The sequence below is a fragment of the Heterodontus francisci genome, chromosome 37 (assembly GCF_036365525.1).
Source record: "Heterodontus francisci isolate sHetFra1 chromosome 37, sHetFra1.hap1, whole genome shotgun sequence".
Classification (NCBI taxonomy): Eukaryota; Metazoa; Chordata; class Chondrichthyes; order Heterodontiformes; family Heterodontidae; genus Heterodontus; species Heterodontus francisci.
Window position 1 is genome coordinate 32,768,271 of NC_090407.1, and position 14,998 is coordinate 32,783,268.

The 14,998-nt window shown below is 47.2% G+C and overlaps 1 protein-coding gene across 3 annotated transcripts in view; it reads left to right on the top strand.

Moving 5' to 3' along the window:
* The window catches only part of disp3 (dispatched RND transporter family member 3), a 743,795-nt gene that overhangs the window by 668,193 nt on the left and 60,604 nt on the right, over positions 1 to 14,998 (top strand). For all 3 annotated transcript variants that reach the window (XM_068017501.1, XM_068017500.1, XM_068017502.1), the window contains 2 exons: positions 3,460 to 3,641; positions 5,032 to 5,158. In XM_068017501.1, coding sequence (XP_067873602.1) covers positions 3,460 to 3,641; positions 5,032 to 5,158 — 309 coding nt within the window. The remainder of the gene's footprint in view (positions 1 to 3,459; positions 3,642 to 5,031; positions 5,159 to 14,998) is intronic.

A 14,998-nucleotide genomic window follows, 5' to 3' on the forward strand; every position in this document is an offset into this window, starting at 1 on the left:
ATTCAGCAAGACTTTTGACAAAGCCCCACACGGCAGACTGGTCAGAAAAGTAAAAGTCCACGGGATTCAAGGGAAAGTGGCATGTTGGATCCAAGATTGACACAGTAGCAGGAAGCAAATTGTGAAGGTTGACGGATGTTTTGTCCAGTGGGGTTCCGAAGGGCTCAATACTAGATCCCTTGCTTTTTGTGGTATATATTAATGGTTTGGACTTAAATGATCAAGAAATTTGCTGATGATAAAGACAGATGCAAAATTCTCATTTAGTACCTCAGCCATGCCCTCTGCTCATGTAGGTCTCCTTTTTGATCCCGAATCAGCCTCACCCCTCCTCTTCCTACCCTTTTACTATTTGTATGCCTCTAGAAGACTTTTGAATTCCCTTTTATGTTAGCTGCTAGTCTCTTCTCAAACTCTCTCTTTGCCCCTCATTTCATTTTTGACTTCCCCTCTGAGTTTTCTATATTCAGCCTGTTTCTTACTTGTATTAACAACCTGACATCTATCACACACACTTTTCTCTGCTTCATCTCACTCTATTCTTTTCATCATCCAGGGAGCTCTAGCTTTGGTTGCCGTACTTTTCCCCTTCATGTGGATGTACCTCAACTGTACCCAAATCATCTCCACTTTAAAGGCAGCACATTTGATATACTCTACATGGAATTCAGCAAGGCTTTTGGCAAGGCCTCACATGGCAGACTGGTCAGAAAAGTAAAAGTCCAAGGGAAAGTGGCATGTTGGATCCAAGATTGACTCAGCAGCAGGAAGCAAAGTGTAAATTGTTCGATTCCAGCTTTGATTCCAATTTATATTGGACATATCCATTCTCAACCCACTGAAATTGGTCCTCCTGCAATTAAGTATTTTTACTCTACGTTGTTCCTTGTCCTTTTCCATAGCTAATCTAAACCTTATGATCACTGTTCCTTAAATGTTCCCTTACTGACACTTGATCCACTTGGCCTACCTCATTCTCAGTACCTGACCCGGCAATGCCTCCTTCCTCATTGAGCTGGAAATGTACTGCTCAAGAAAATTCTCCTGAGTGTGCTTCAGAAACTCTTCCTTCTCTCTGCCCTTTACACTAATACTATCCCAGTCTATATTAGGATAATCGATGTCCACCATTATCACTACTCTATACTTCTTGCATCTTTCTGTAATTTCCCTGCAAATTTGCTCCTCTATATTTCCCACTATTTGGTGTATATAGAACACACCCAGTAGTGCAATGGCACCTCTGTTAACTCTAACCAAATGGCTTCTGTCCTTGATTCCTCCAGGACATCCTTACTCTCCAGCACTGAAATATTCCCCTCGATCAATACTGTCACTCTTTGTCCTTTTTTACCTTCCCTGTCTTTCCTGAACAACTTGTTCAGTACCCAGTCCGACCCTTTTTTGAGCCATGTCTCCATTATCACCAGCAGAGATTTGTTAAAGGCAAATCGTGTTTAACTAACTTGTTTGAGTTTTTTAATGAGGGAACATAGAGGGTTGATGAGGGTACTGCAGATGATGTATATATGGACTTCCAAAAGACATTTTATAAAGTGCCACATAATAGGCTTGTCAGCAAATAAAAGAGAAAATGGAAGCGTGGATGCACAGTTGGCTGAGTGACAGGAAACAGGGACAAGTAGTGAATGGTTGTTTTTTGGACTGGAAGAAGATATACAGTGACATTTCCCAGGGGTTAGTACTAGAACTACTGCTTTTCTATCTTAATGACTTGCACTTGGGTGTACAGGGCACAATTTCAAAATTTGCAGATGATACAGACTTGGAAGTATCGTGAACTGTGAGGAAGATAGTGATAGACTTCAAGAGGACACAGGCTAGTGGAATGGGCAGACAGGTGGCAGGTGGAATTTAACACAGAGAAGAGTGAAGTGATATATTTTGGTAGGAAGAATGAGGGGAGGCAATATAAACTAAAAGGTACAATTCTAAAGGTGGTGCAGGAATAGAGAGACCTGGGGGTATATGTGCACAAATCATTGAAGGTGACAGGGCAGGTTGAGCAAGTGGTTATAAAGTGATTTATAAATAGAGTCATAAAGTACAAAAGCATGGATGCTATAATATAATGAACCTTTATAAAATACTGTTTTGGCCTCAGATAGAGCATTGTGTCCAATTCTGGACACCACATTTTAGGAAGGAGAGGGTGCAGAAAAGATTTATGAACATGGCTTCAGTTACGTGGATAAACTGGAGAAGCTCTTAGAGAAGAGGAGGTTGAGAGGAGATTTTATAGAGTTGTTCAAAATCATGAAGGGTCTAGACAGAATAAATAGAGAGAAACTGTTCCCATTGGCAGAAGGGTCAAGATCCAGAAGGCACAGATTTAAAGTGATTGGCAAAAGAGCTAAAGGCAACATTCGGAAAAACTCTTTTATGCAGCGAATGGTTACAATCTGGAATGCACTGCCTGAAAGAGGGTAGAGGCAGATTCAGTCGTGGCTTTCAAAAGGGAATTGGATAAGTACCTGAAGGAAAAAATTTGCAGAGCTAAGGGGAGAAGGGCAGGAGTGGGACTAGCTAAATAGCTCTTACAGAGAGCCAGCACAGACTTGATGGACCAAATGGCCTGCTTCTGCGCAGTATGATTCTATGATACAAAAATTGGCCATGTGGTTGATAGTGAGGAAGAAAGCTGTAGACTGTAGGAAGATATCAATGGACTGGCGAGGACTGGCAGAAAAGTATCAAATGAAATTCAATCCGGAGAAGTGTAAGGTAATGCATTTGGTGAAGGCAAACGTGATTCCCGATACACACCGCCAGCATTCCCCACTAGAAGTGCATAACCAGACATGAGCTCTTAGCTGTCAAGAAAAGGTTCAACCTGTTCACCACCATAGCTCCCCACGGCCACCGCCATTGACCCCGGCAGTGCCGCAGTGAGGAGGCTTCAAGCAAAAGCCAGGCATTTTCTGAAAGCAGTGCAAGACAATTGGATGGGTTCCTGCTACCCCAAGCCCACTCGACTACAACTTGCATTTTCATAGGGAACGTCGTGGAGGGTGTTCCAAGTGGGAGAGGAGGATAGTAAGATAGTGAGAAACAGGCGGGAGGAATAAGAGTGAGAAACCAAAAGCTCAGTCAAAGAAATAGGTTTTTAAGATACTTTTGAAGCAAGGGATCTGGCAATGTGGAATACTTAATGAAAAATTACAAAGCGCAAGGACTTGAGTGGGTGAGGGGTGGAAGGTGTGGCTGGAGAATATCACTGGAGAGTATTTCGCTATGGCTGGCTTTAGAATGGTATTGGTGGCAACCTGGAGCCACGTCCTGCACCCAAGGGCCTATGGATGATGCACAGCAAAAAGAAGGGGAAGAGGAGGAATTTTTTATTTTAAACGAAGAATTTCAATTCCAACAAAAAACAGGAAAAGGCCGATAAAATTGTGGCTTTTTTGTGTCCATGTTTAATGATGTACTTTTACTTAGCTTTCTCAGTCTCAAATGTTGAGGAGACTCCAACCTTTGACTTCAATCCCTGCGTGAACGATGGTTGTGGAAAGCCAGCAGTGCGTCCTCTGGTGGATACGGGTGCCATGGTCTTCGTTGTGTTTGGGATTTTGGGAGTGAATCGCACAAGAAAGCAAGATAATCATGTTATCGGAGATATGGTACATAACTGCATTTGTGTCACTTTTTATAACTTGCACTGTAGTCTTTTCCAGTAATCTGTTACAAAGTTACCCTGCTTAAATATTACAAAAGCTACAATACTGACCTATCACAACTTTGCAGGGTAATTTTTTTTTAAATATGAAACACCTTTTCTGTGTGAGATTTTTCCCAACAATAGCACTATGAAATTGTTTCAGTGGGTGTCTCTCCCTCTATTTCTTTACCTGCCTCCCTTGTGGGAAGGTGGGAATTATTTATGAGCAAGAATGCTTTGTTGCATCTCATGGCCTTTTCCAATTCCGAACAATCCCTATCCTTCCGAAGCAGCGACCTGGCTGGGATTGGGCACTGAGTGTGCAAAGCGAATAGTACAGCACATACCAAAACCACAACCTCTTACCAGTTGGAAGGACAAGGGTAGCAGTGCATGGGAGCACCATCACCTCCAAGCTCCCAAGTCATGCATCATCCAGACTTGAATGTATATTGCTGTTCCCTCATTGTCACTGGGTCAAACTCCTGGAACTCCTTACCCAACAGCAGTGTGGGGGGAGCCTTCACCACACACATTGCAGCAATTCAAGAAGGAGGTTCATCACTACCTTCTCGAGGGCAATTAGGAACAAGCAATAAATGAAAGCAACACCCACATCCCCAGAGTAAATTTTTTAAAAAGGTAGTAATGCCTTGCAATTGTGAGGCCTTAAAAAATGGGTGCCAAAACCTTAGGAATGGTATCAACCAGACCATGATTGGTCATTGTAGAACTAGGTGGTCATTAAAAAGCTTTAATTATTTTAGTAGATCCTTTTTTTCTTATTCATTCATGGGATGTTTGCGTCGCTGGCAAGGCCAGCATTTGTTGCCTATCCCTCATTGCCCTTGAGAAGGTGACGAGCTGCCGTCTTGAACTGCTGCAGTCCATGCAGTGTAGTTACGCCCACAGTGCTATTAGGAAGGGAGTTCCAGGTTTTTGACCCAGCAACAGTGAAGGAATGGCGTATAGTTCCAAGTCAAGATGATACGTGGCTTGGTGGGGAACCTGCAGGTGGTAATGTTGCCATGAGTCTGCTGCCCTTGTCCTGCCAGGTGGTAGAGGGCATGGGTTTGGAAGGTGCTGTTGAAGGAGCCTTGGCAAGTTGCTGCAGTGCATCTTGTATATGGTACACACTGCAGCCACTGTGCGCCAGTGGCGGAGGTAATGAATGTTTAAGGCAGTGGGTGGGGTGCCAATCAGGTGAGCTGCTTTGTCCTGGATGGTGTTCTCCTGTGCTCACAGAATATATGAAGATGCTTTCTTAGATGATGTAAGCAAAAGCTTGATGTTGGAATGTGACATTTCTTTGTCACTAGTTTTTCTCTCCCTCTCTCTTTCTCACCTGAAAGGGCAGTGTCATCTACGATGAGAGCTTTGACCTGTTCCGAGAAATTGGAAATCTATGTAAGATTTGCAAAGCCATCAGCAGTAACTCAGAGCTGGTGAAGCCAGGAGGAGCTCAGTGCTTACCTTCAGGTAAGACAAGAACACACTCATAACCAAACCCAACCAACAGTATGGTGAGTTCCACACTGGGCATTAACCCAACAGCTCATAGTAGCACAAGATTAGTCTCTAATATAGTGCAGGAAATTATATGGCTGTTGGGTGGTTGGGTGGGTCAAGGGTGGGGTGTGGGTTTTGGGAGAGTGAGAAATTTCTGGCCATAATGCCCCAGCCATCATGGTGTTTGGCAGGCTTGGTGAACTAGATGGTCTTTTCCTGCATGATGATTTTGTATGTTTGTAACCATTCTCTGTGCCATCTGCTTCCGTTTTGTTGCTTCCATCATGCTTTGATATCTGTGAAACCCACAAACTGAGAGTGGACGAGAGAAGCTGTGACCAAATTATTTTTAACAATGCTTTGCAACCATATTTGCTGCCACAGAATTATAGAAATTTAGACTACAGAAGGAGGCCATTAGGCCCATCATGTTTGTGCCGGCCAAAAAATATCTATCCAGCCTGATCCTACTTTCCAGCTCTTGGTCCGTAGCCTTCCCAGTTACAACACTTCAAGTGCAAATTCAGGAACTTTTTAAATCTGATGAGGCTTCCTGCCCCTACCACCCTTTCAGGCAGTGAGTTCCGGACCCCCACCATCTTCTGGATGAAAAGACTTCTCTTCAACTCCCCTCTCATCCATCTACCAATTACTTTAAACCGATGCCTCCTGATTATTGGCCTCTCTGCTAAGGGAAATATGTTCTTCCTACCCACTCCATTTAGGTCCCTAATAAATTTAGGCCTCAATTAAATCTCTCTGCAGCCTTCTTTGTTCCAAAGCAAGCAATTCCAGCCTATTCAGTCTTTCCCCGTAGCTAGGATTCACCAGTCCTGGCAACATCATAAATCTCCTCTATTTCCTCTCTACTGCGATCACACTGTAGTACGGTGACCAGAACTGTATGCATTAATCTAGCTGTGGCTTAACTAGTATTTTATACAATTCTAGAATAAGCTTCCTACTGTTATGTTCTATACCTCGGCTAATAAAAGAAAGTATTCCATATACCTTCCTGATGGACTTATCTACCTACCCTGCCTTCTTGACCACCTTATCTACCTGCCCTGCTATCAGGGATCTGTGGACATGTACTCAAAGGTCCCTCTGTTATTCCACACTTCTCAGTATCCTACCATTCATTGTGTATTCCCTTGCCTTGTTTGCCCTCCCCAAATGCACTACCTGACACTTCTCCAGATTGAATTCCATTTGCCACTTTTCTACCCAATTGACCAGACCATTGATATTTCTCTGCAGTCTACAGCTTTCTTCCTTGCTAGGTGAGGTGAGAGTTATTGCACTTGACATCAAGGCAGCATTTGACTGAGTATGGCATCAAGGAGCCCGAGCAAAACTGGAGTCAATGGGAATCAGGGGGAAACTCTCTGCTGGTTGGAGTCATACCTAGCACAAAGGAAGGCGGTTGTGGTTGTTGGAGGTCAGTCATCCCAGTCCCAGTACATCACTGCAGGCATTCCTCAGGGTCGTGTCCTAGGTACAACTATCTTCAGCTGCTTCGTTAATGACCTTCCCTCCATCATAAGGTCCCAGAGGTGGGGATGTTCACTAATGATTGCACAATGTTCAGCACCATTCACGACTCCTCAGATACTGAAGTAGCTCATCCCCATATGCAACAAGACCTGGACAATATCCAAGCTTGGGCTGATAAGTAGCAATTAACATTCGTGCCACACAAGGGCCAGGCAATGACCATCTCAAATATGACAGAATCTGACCATCACCCCTTGATGTTCAATGGCAATACCATCGCTGAATGTGGAATCATCCCCCGGCTTTAGAGGGGACTACAGTTAGTTCAATTTTTGAGGAATATTTGAATGCCATGCATGCAGGGAGAAAGAGCATTTATAAAGGCAGAGGTTTCAGAAAAGATCAGGAGAGCTTTGAGGTATCGGATCAAGCCATCAGGAAAGCATTTTAATACCGGAGACATGGTGTATTACAAAAGAGAAGGGCAGAAAGAATGGAGGGGCCCAGCAAAAGTTATAGGCACTGATGGCAAAAAGATACTTTTGCAACATGGCAACCAAACCATTAGAGTACATTCCTCACAGTTTATTGGCGCTGATTATATATTGACAGAATCTGAACAAATGATGGACACTGATGATGCACCATGTACTTCGCATACACATATGTCAGACCTTTGCAAGCAACAGATTCTGGCAGATAACGGGCTTACAGAGTGGATTTGTAGCCATGGTATTTATTTGGCTACTCCTGTTCAGTTTCTGGTCAATAGTAGCCCCCAGGATGTTGATAATGGGGGATTCAGCGATGGTAATGCCATTGAATGTCAAGGGAAGATGGTTAGATTCTCTCCTGTTGGAGATGGTCATTGCCTGGCACTTGTGTGGCGCGAATGTTACTTGCCACTTATCAGCCCAAGCCTGAATATTGGCCAGGTCTTGCTGCATTTCTACATGGACTGCTTCAGTATCTGAGGAGTCGTGAATGGTGCTGAACATGGTGCAATCATCAGCGAACATCCCCATTTCTGACCTTATGACTGAAGGAAGGTCATTGATGAAGCAGCTGAAGATGGTGGGCCCAGGACACTACCCTGAGGAACTCTACAGTGATGTCCTGGAGCTGAGATGATTGACCTCCAAGAGCAACAACCATATTCCATTGTGCTAGGTATGACTCCAACCAGCAGAGAGTTTTCCACCTGATTCCCATTGACTCCATCGCTGAATGTGGAATTGCTAGGGCTCCTTGATGCCATACTCGGTCAAATGCTGCCTTGATGTCAAGGGCAGTCACTCTCACCTCACCTAAGGAAGGATATACTTGCCATAGAGAGTGTGCAGTGAAGGTTCACCAGACTGATACCTGGGATGGCATTGAGATAGATGATCAGCCATGATCTGTTTGAATGGCGGAGCAGGCTTGACAGGCCGAATGGCCTACTAGTTAGTTCCTATGATCCTATGGACCAAGTGATAGTGAAGATCAAGGTAAGGCCATCCCAAAGGTCATCTACCGAAAGTTAGGACAAGAGTGACGTATATGCCAGAAGGAGCTAGTGAATGGAGGGAAGCCACCATTATAGGAAGGGCAGGAAAGGCCACAGGGAAATACAAACATTGGCTGAATGTGCAAGACAAGGGACAGGATATCAGACCTATAGATTGGCAGAAGGAAGTGAAAATGTGGAAGGCCAGAAAACGTAGTGTAGTTCAGACAGTGGGCCTGAAGATGATCGTAGTCCAAGGAAAAGGTCACAAACTTGTGAAAGGAAGTCTGATCATAGGAGGGACAGGTCGAGTAGTGGCAGTCTAGAAAGGGATAGGAAATCTAGTAGGGGACATTGTAACCACAAGACCAAGGATCAGAGAGCAAGTGAGGAATGCCACAAGAAGTAGGAGCCCTTATGATAGAGAAGCTGTAGTGGCTACTGACAAGTTAGATGGTAAGTTGGTAAAGGTTGCAAAACAAAAAGACAGTTGGAGAGAGTTTGGTGTATACATGGAGGTGCCAGATAGAGGACAGCTAGCATTGTGAATCTCATAGAGAGATACAGCACTGAAACAGGCCATTCAATCCACTTAGTCAGTGCCAACCATCAACCACCCATTTATACTAATCCTACATTAATCCCATAATCCCTACCACATTCCCACCTTCCCTCAATTCTTCTACCACCTACCTACACTAGGGGCAATTTACAATGGCCAATTTACCGATCAACCTGCAAGTCTTTGGCTGTGGGAGGAAACCAGAGCACCCGGTGGAAACTCACGCAGTCACAGGGAGAACTTGCAAACACCATACAGGCAGTACCCAGAACCGAACCCGGGTTGCTGGAGCTGTGAGGCTGCAATGCTAGCCACTGCGCCACTGTGCCACCTCTGTACGGAGAAAGTACTTCCCGATGGTACATATAAAGCTCAGGGGTTTGAGGAATGACTAGGTGAACAGGAAGTTAGAGTGGACTCCCCAACAGCAGGAAAAGCAAGTTTGAGGATTTTCCTAGCCCTTTTAGCGACACACTCATGGGAATGTAAGTCCTTTGACATCAAAGCAGCACTTTTGCAAAGGGAGAAATTTCAAAGGAAAGTATTTTTAAAGCCACCAAAAGGAAGCTGGAGATATAGAAGGGAAATGATGGAAGCTAAACAAGTGTGTTTATGGGCTAAACGATGCATCCAGGGTGTGGTATTTTTCAGTTAGGTCCATCTTACTAAAAGCTGGTTGTATTCAGCTAAAAGCAGATCTGGAAATATGTTATTGGTACTATGAAGAAAAGCGAGCAGGCATTTTCTTGATGCACGTAGACGATTTACTGTGGGGAAGATCTGAAGCATTTGAGACATTTGTGGTTGATAAAAGTTCTACAGGAATTTAAAATTGGAAGTCGGCCTTCTGGAGCTTTTAAATACATAGGGTTGAATATTAGGCAGACTAAGTTAGGTGTAACCCTAAATCAACAGTCTTACCTAGAGAGTCTTAATAGGATCCCAATAAATCAGGCCAGATCCTCACAAAAGGAAGACTCTGCAACCAAAGAACAAGCAGACCTATTAAGGAGCTTAATCGGGCAATTATACTGGTTGTGCACACAAACTGGGCCGGATGCTTGCTATGATCCATTAGAATTGAGCACCATGCTGAAACACGCTCCTGCTGGGGAAGTGCTGAAAGCAAATTAGGCATTGAAGAAATTGAGTTTAGACAAATGTACACTCAAGTTTCCAGCATTGGGTGACCCAGAAGAAATGAAATTAGTCATTTTTAATGACACCTCACACGCTAGTCTTCCCGATTGTTATTCGAACGCAGCATGGTTCATTATATTTTTTGGTGGGAAGAAATGATAAATGTTGTCCATTAGCCTGGGAATCGAAGAAAATAAAGAGGATAGTTAAAAGCACCTTAGCTGCTGAGACACTTGCACTGATAGAAGTGATAAATAGAGGTATGTATTTAGATTTGAGTATTTAAAGGAACTCTTATATAAGGGGCAATTGGAGAAAACTTTTCCTATAGAATGCTATATAGATAACCATCCTCTCTGGGACAATGTCCATTTGACAAAAAGCGTCACAGAAAAGAAATTGAGGATTGATCTTGTGAGTATAAGAAATGTTGGAAAGAAATTTCCAAAATAAAATGGGTCATTGCATGTCATCAGCTGTTGGATTATTTTACAAAGAGAGGGCCATCTGGTGTTATGAGGAGTTAGGAAATTTTTTTCATGTTCAGATCGCTTTGTAATTCTTTAAACAAGTTATTTTTTGTTTAAAAAAAGGGGAATATACAGTATATAATGGCTGGTGCTGTTGAATGTTAATGGTTTCATAATGTAAGATACAGAAAACATGATCATTATTTTGGCCCTTCTTCATTTTATATATGTGTATTTAATTTAAAGAAAAGAGGGGAATCTGTTAGTGTCTAAGTTATGTTATTGGAAGTTAAATCCCTAATAGTTGAAGGTAATAGGGTAAACAGGTGTTGGGTGTTGATTAGGTAATTGTACTCAAATCTGTATCCATAAAGAAGAGACAGCCAGCACTGGCTGAGTGTTGTCCGGAATGGAGAAGTAAGCTCTGTGCCAAGCAATAAGTAGTACCCACCAAAGCATCCTAGTCTCAGTGTCCTCTTCACAAACAGGCGTGGAAGTGAAACAAATAAGGACCCATTGGTTGATCTCAGTATGTCAAGTACATCATGGGCAGGGAAAATACAATAGTCCACCATCCCTAGGTTAAGGTAAAACCAGCTGGGATTATATTTGACCACTGACTCAGCATCCCCTTCACTTACTGACTCCAGATCCCCATCACTTACCCACTCCATGTCCCCTTCACTCACTCACACAACCCCATCACTCAATGATTCCACAGCTCCTTCACACACCCGCTCCGCAGACCCTTCACTCACCCACTCCGCAGACCCTTCGCTCAACCACTCCACAGACCCTTCACTCACCCACTCCACAGCCCTTTCACTCACCCACTCCACAGCCCCTTCACACACACGATCCACAGACCCTTCACTCACACGCTCCACAGACCCTTCACTCACCCACTCCACAGACCCTTCACACATCCGCTACACAGCCCCTTCGCACAGATGCTCCACAGACCCTTCACACACACGCTCCACAGACCCTTCACTCACCCACTCCGCAGAACCTTCACACATCCGCTACACAGCCCCTTCGCACAGACGCTCCACAGACCCTTCGCACACACGCTCCACAGATCTTCACACACATGCTCCACAGACCATTCACACACCCACTCCGCAGACCCTTCACTCACCCACTCCACAGCCCCTTCAGTCACCCACTCCACAGCCCCTTCACACACACGATCCACAGACCCTTCACTCACACGCTCCACAGACCCTTCACTCACCCACTCCACAGACCATTCACACACCCACTCCGCAGACCCTTCACACACCCACTCCACAGCCCCTTCACTCACCCACACCACAGCCCCTTCACACACACGATCCACAGACCCTTCACTCACACGCTCCACAGACCCTTCACTCACCCACTCCACAGACCCTTCACACATCCGCTACAGCCCCTTCGCACAGACGCTCCACAGACCCTTCACACACACGCTCCACAGACCCTTCACTCACCCACTCCACAGACCCTTCACACATCCGCTACACAGCCCCTTCACTCACCCACTCCGCAGACCCTTCACACATCCGCTACACAGCCCCTTCGCAGACCCTTCGCACACACGCTGCACAGACCTTCACACACACGCTCCACAGACCATTCACACACACACTCCGCAGACCCTTCACACACCCACTCCACAGACCCTTCACACACCCACTCCGCAGACCCTTCACACATCCGCTCCACTGACCCTTCACACATCTGCTCCACAGCCCCTTCACACACCCACTCCACAGCCCCTTCACTCACTCAATCCGCAGCCCCTTCACTCCCCACTCCTCAGCCCCTTCACACACCCGCTGCACAGCCTCTTCACTGACCCAATACACAGCCCCTTCACTCACCCACTCCACAGCCCCTTCACTCACCCACTCCACAGCCCCTTCACACACACGCTCCACAGCCCCTCACTTACCCACTCGCAGCCCCTTCACTCCCCCACTCCTCAGCCCCTTCACACACCCGCTGCACAGCCTCTTCACTGACCCAATACACAGCCCCTTCACACACACGCTCCTCAGCCCCTTCACACATCCGCTCCACAGACCCTTCACACACACGCTCCACAGACCCTTCACACACACGCTCCACAGCCCCTTCACACACCCACGCCACAGCCCCTTCACACACCCATGCCACAGCCTCTTCACACACACGCTCCACAGACCCTTCACACATCCGCTCCACAACCCCTTCACTCACACACTCCACAGACCCTTCACACATCCGCTCCACAACCCCTTCACTCACACACTCCACAGCCCCTTCACTCACCCACTCCACAGCCCCTTCACTCACCCACTCCACAGCCCCTTCACTCACACACTCCACAGCCCCTTCACTCACCCACTCCACAGCCCCTTCACACACCCACTCCGCAGACCCTTCACACATCCACTCCACTGACCCTTCACACATCTGCTCCACAGCCCCTTCACACACCCACTCCACAGCCCCTTCACTCACAATCCGCAGCCCCTTCACACACACGCTCCACAGCCTCTTCACTGACCCAATACACAGCCCCTTCACTCACCCACTCCACAGCCCCTTCACGCACCCGCTGCACAGCCTCTTCACTGACCCAATACACAGCCCCTTCACTCACCCACTCCAGAGCCCCTTCACTCACCCACTCCACAGCCCCTTCACGCACCCGCTGCACAGCCTCTTCACTGACCCAATACACAGCCCCTTCACTCACCCACTCCAGAGCCCCTTCACTCACCCACTCCACAGCCCCTTCACACACACGCTCCACAGCCCCTCACTTACCCACTCGCAGCCCCTTCACTCCCCCACTCCTCAGCCCCTTCACACACCCGCTGCACAGCCTCTTCACTGACCCAATACACAGCCCCTTCACACACACGCTCCACAGCCCCTCACTCACCCACTCCACAGCCCCTTCACACACCCACTCTGCAGCCCCTACACACACCCACTCGCAGAACCTTCACTAACCCACTCCACAGACCTTTCACTCACCCACTCCACAGTCCCTTCACACACCCACTCGCAGCCCCTTCACTCACCCACTCCACAGCCTTTTCACACATCCACTCCACAGACCCCATCACTCACCAACTCCACAGACCCCTCACTCACCCACTCCACAGACCCTTCACACACCCACTCCACAGACCCCTCACACACCAACTCCACAGAACCTTCAACACCCACGACATACCCTTCACACACAACTCCACTGCCCCTTCACTCACTCAATCCGCAGCCCCTTCACTCACCCGCTGCACAGCCTCTTCACTGACCCACTCCACAGCCCCTTCACTCACTCACTCCACAGCCCCTCACTTACCCACTCCACAGCCTCTCACTTACCCACTCCACAGCCCCTTCACTCACCCACTACACAGCCCCTTCACACACACACTCCACAGCCCCTCACTTACCCACACAGCAGCTCCTTCAGTCACCCACTCCACAGCCCCTCACTTACCCGCTCCACAGCCCCTTCAGACACCCGCTCCACTGCCCCTTCACACACCCACTCTGCAGCCCCTTCACACACCCTCTCGCAGCCCCTTCACCCACCCACTCCACAGCCTTTTCACACATCCACTCCACAGCCCCTTCACACACATGCTCCACAGACCCTTCACACACCTACTCCACAACCCCTTCACACACCCGCTCCACAGCCCCTTCACACACCCGCTCCACAGACCCTTCACAAACCAGCTCCGTAGACCCTTCACTCGGCAGTCCACAGCCTTTTCACACACCCACTCCACAGCCCCTTCACTCATCAGCTCCACAGCTGCTTCACTCACCCGCTCCACAGCCCCTTCACACACCCGCTCCACAGACCCTTCACAAACCAGCTCCGCAGACCCTTCACTCGGCAGTCCACAGCCTTTTCACACACCCACTCCACAGCCCCTTCACTCATCAACTCCACAGCTGCTTCACTCACCTGCTCCACAGTCCCTTCACTCGCCCACTCCACAGCCCCTTCACTCGCCCACTCCACAGCCCCATCACTCGCCCACTCCACAGCCCCTTCACCCGCCCACTCCACAGCCCCTTCACTCGCCCACTCCTCAGCCCCTTCACTCGCCCACTCCGCAGCCCCTTCACTCACCCACGCCGCAGCCCCTTCACTCACCCACTCCGCAGCCCCTTCACTCACCCGCTCCGCAGCCCCTTCACTCACCCGCTCCACAGCCCCTTCACTCACCCACTCAGCAGCCTCTTCATTCACCCAATCTGCAGCCCTTCACTCACCCACTCTGCTGCTCCTTCCCTCGTTTCCTGTGCATGAATTTCTATCCATTTCTCTTCCCCTTTTTCTTTTACTCTCCCTGATGTGCTTCCCGCTTTGTTTCACCCCATGCTTTCTTTGTCTAGCTAGATTTTTGCAGCAACGCACAGTTGAGAATGAATACCTTTCATTTTTTCTTTCAAATTTAAAAACAGCAATTTGAAAAATGGAGGTGACTGACCATTTGTTTTTAAATGTAATAAATGGCTCAATATATGAAGGTGCATCTATATTATGAGAAGAACAAGCTTTTTTATGCCCTTTACAACTGGAATAAAATACACAAAACCCAGGCTGTTGCTTGGCACGTACCTGTATTGATTGAGGGCTGTTCAGTTCACAT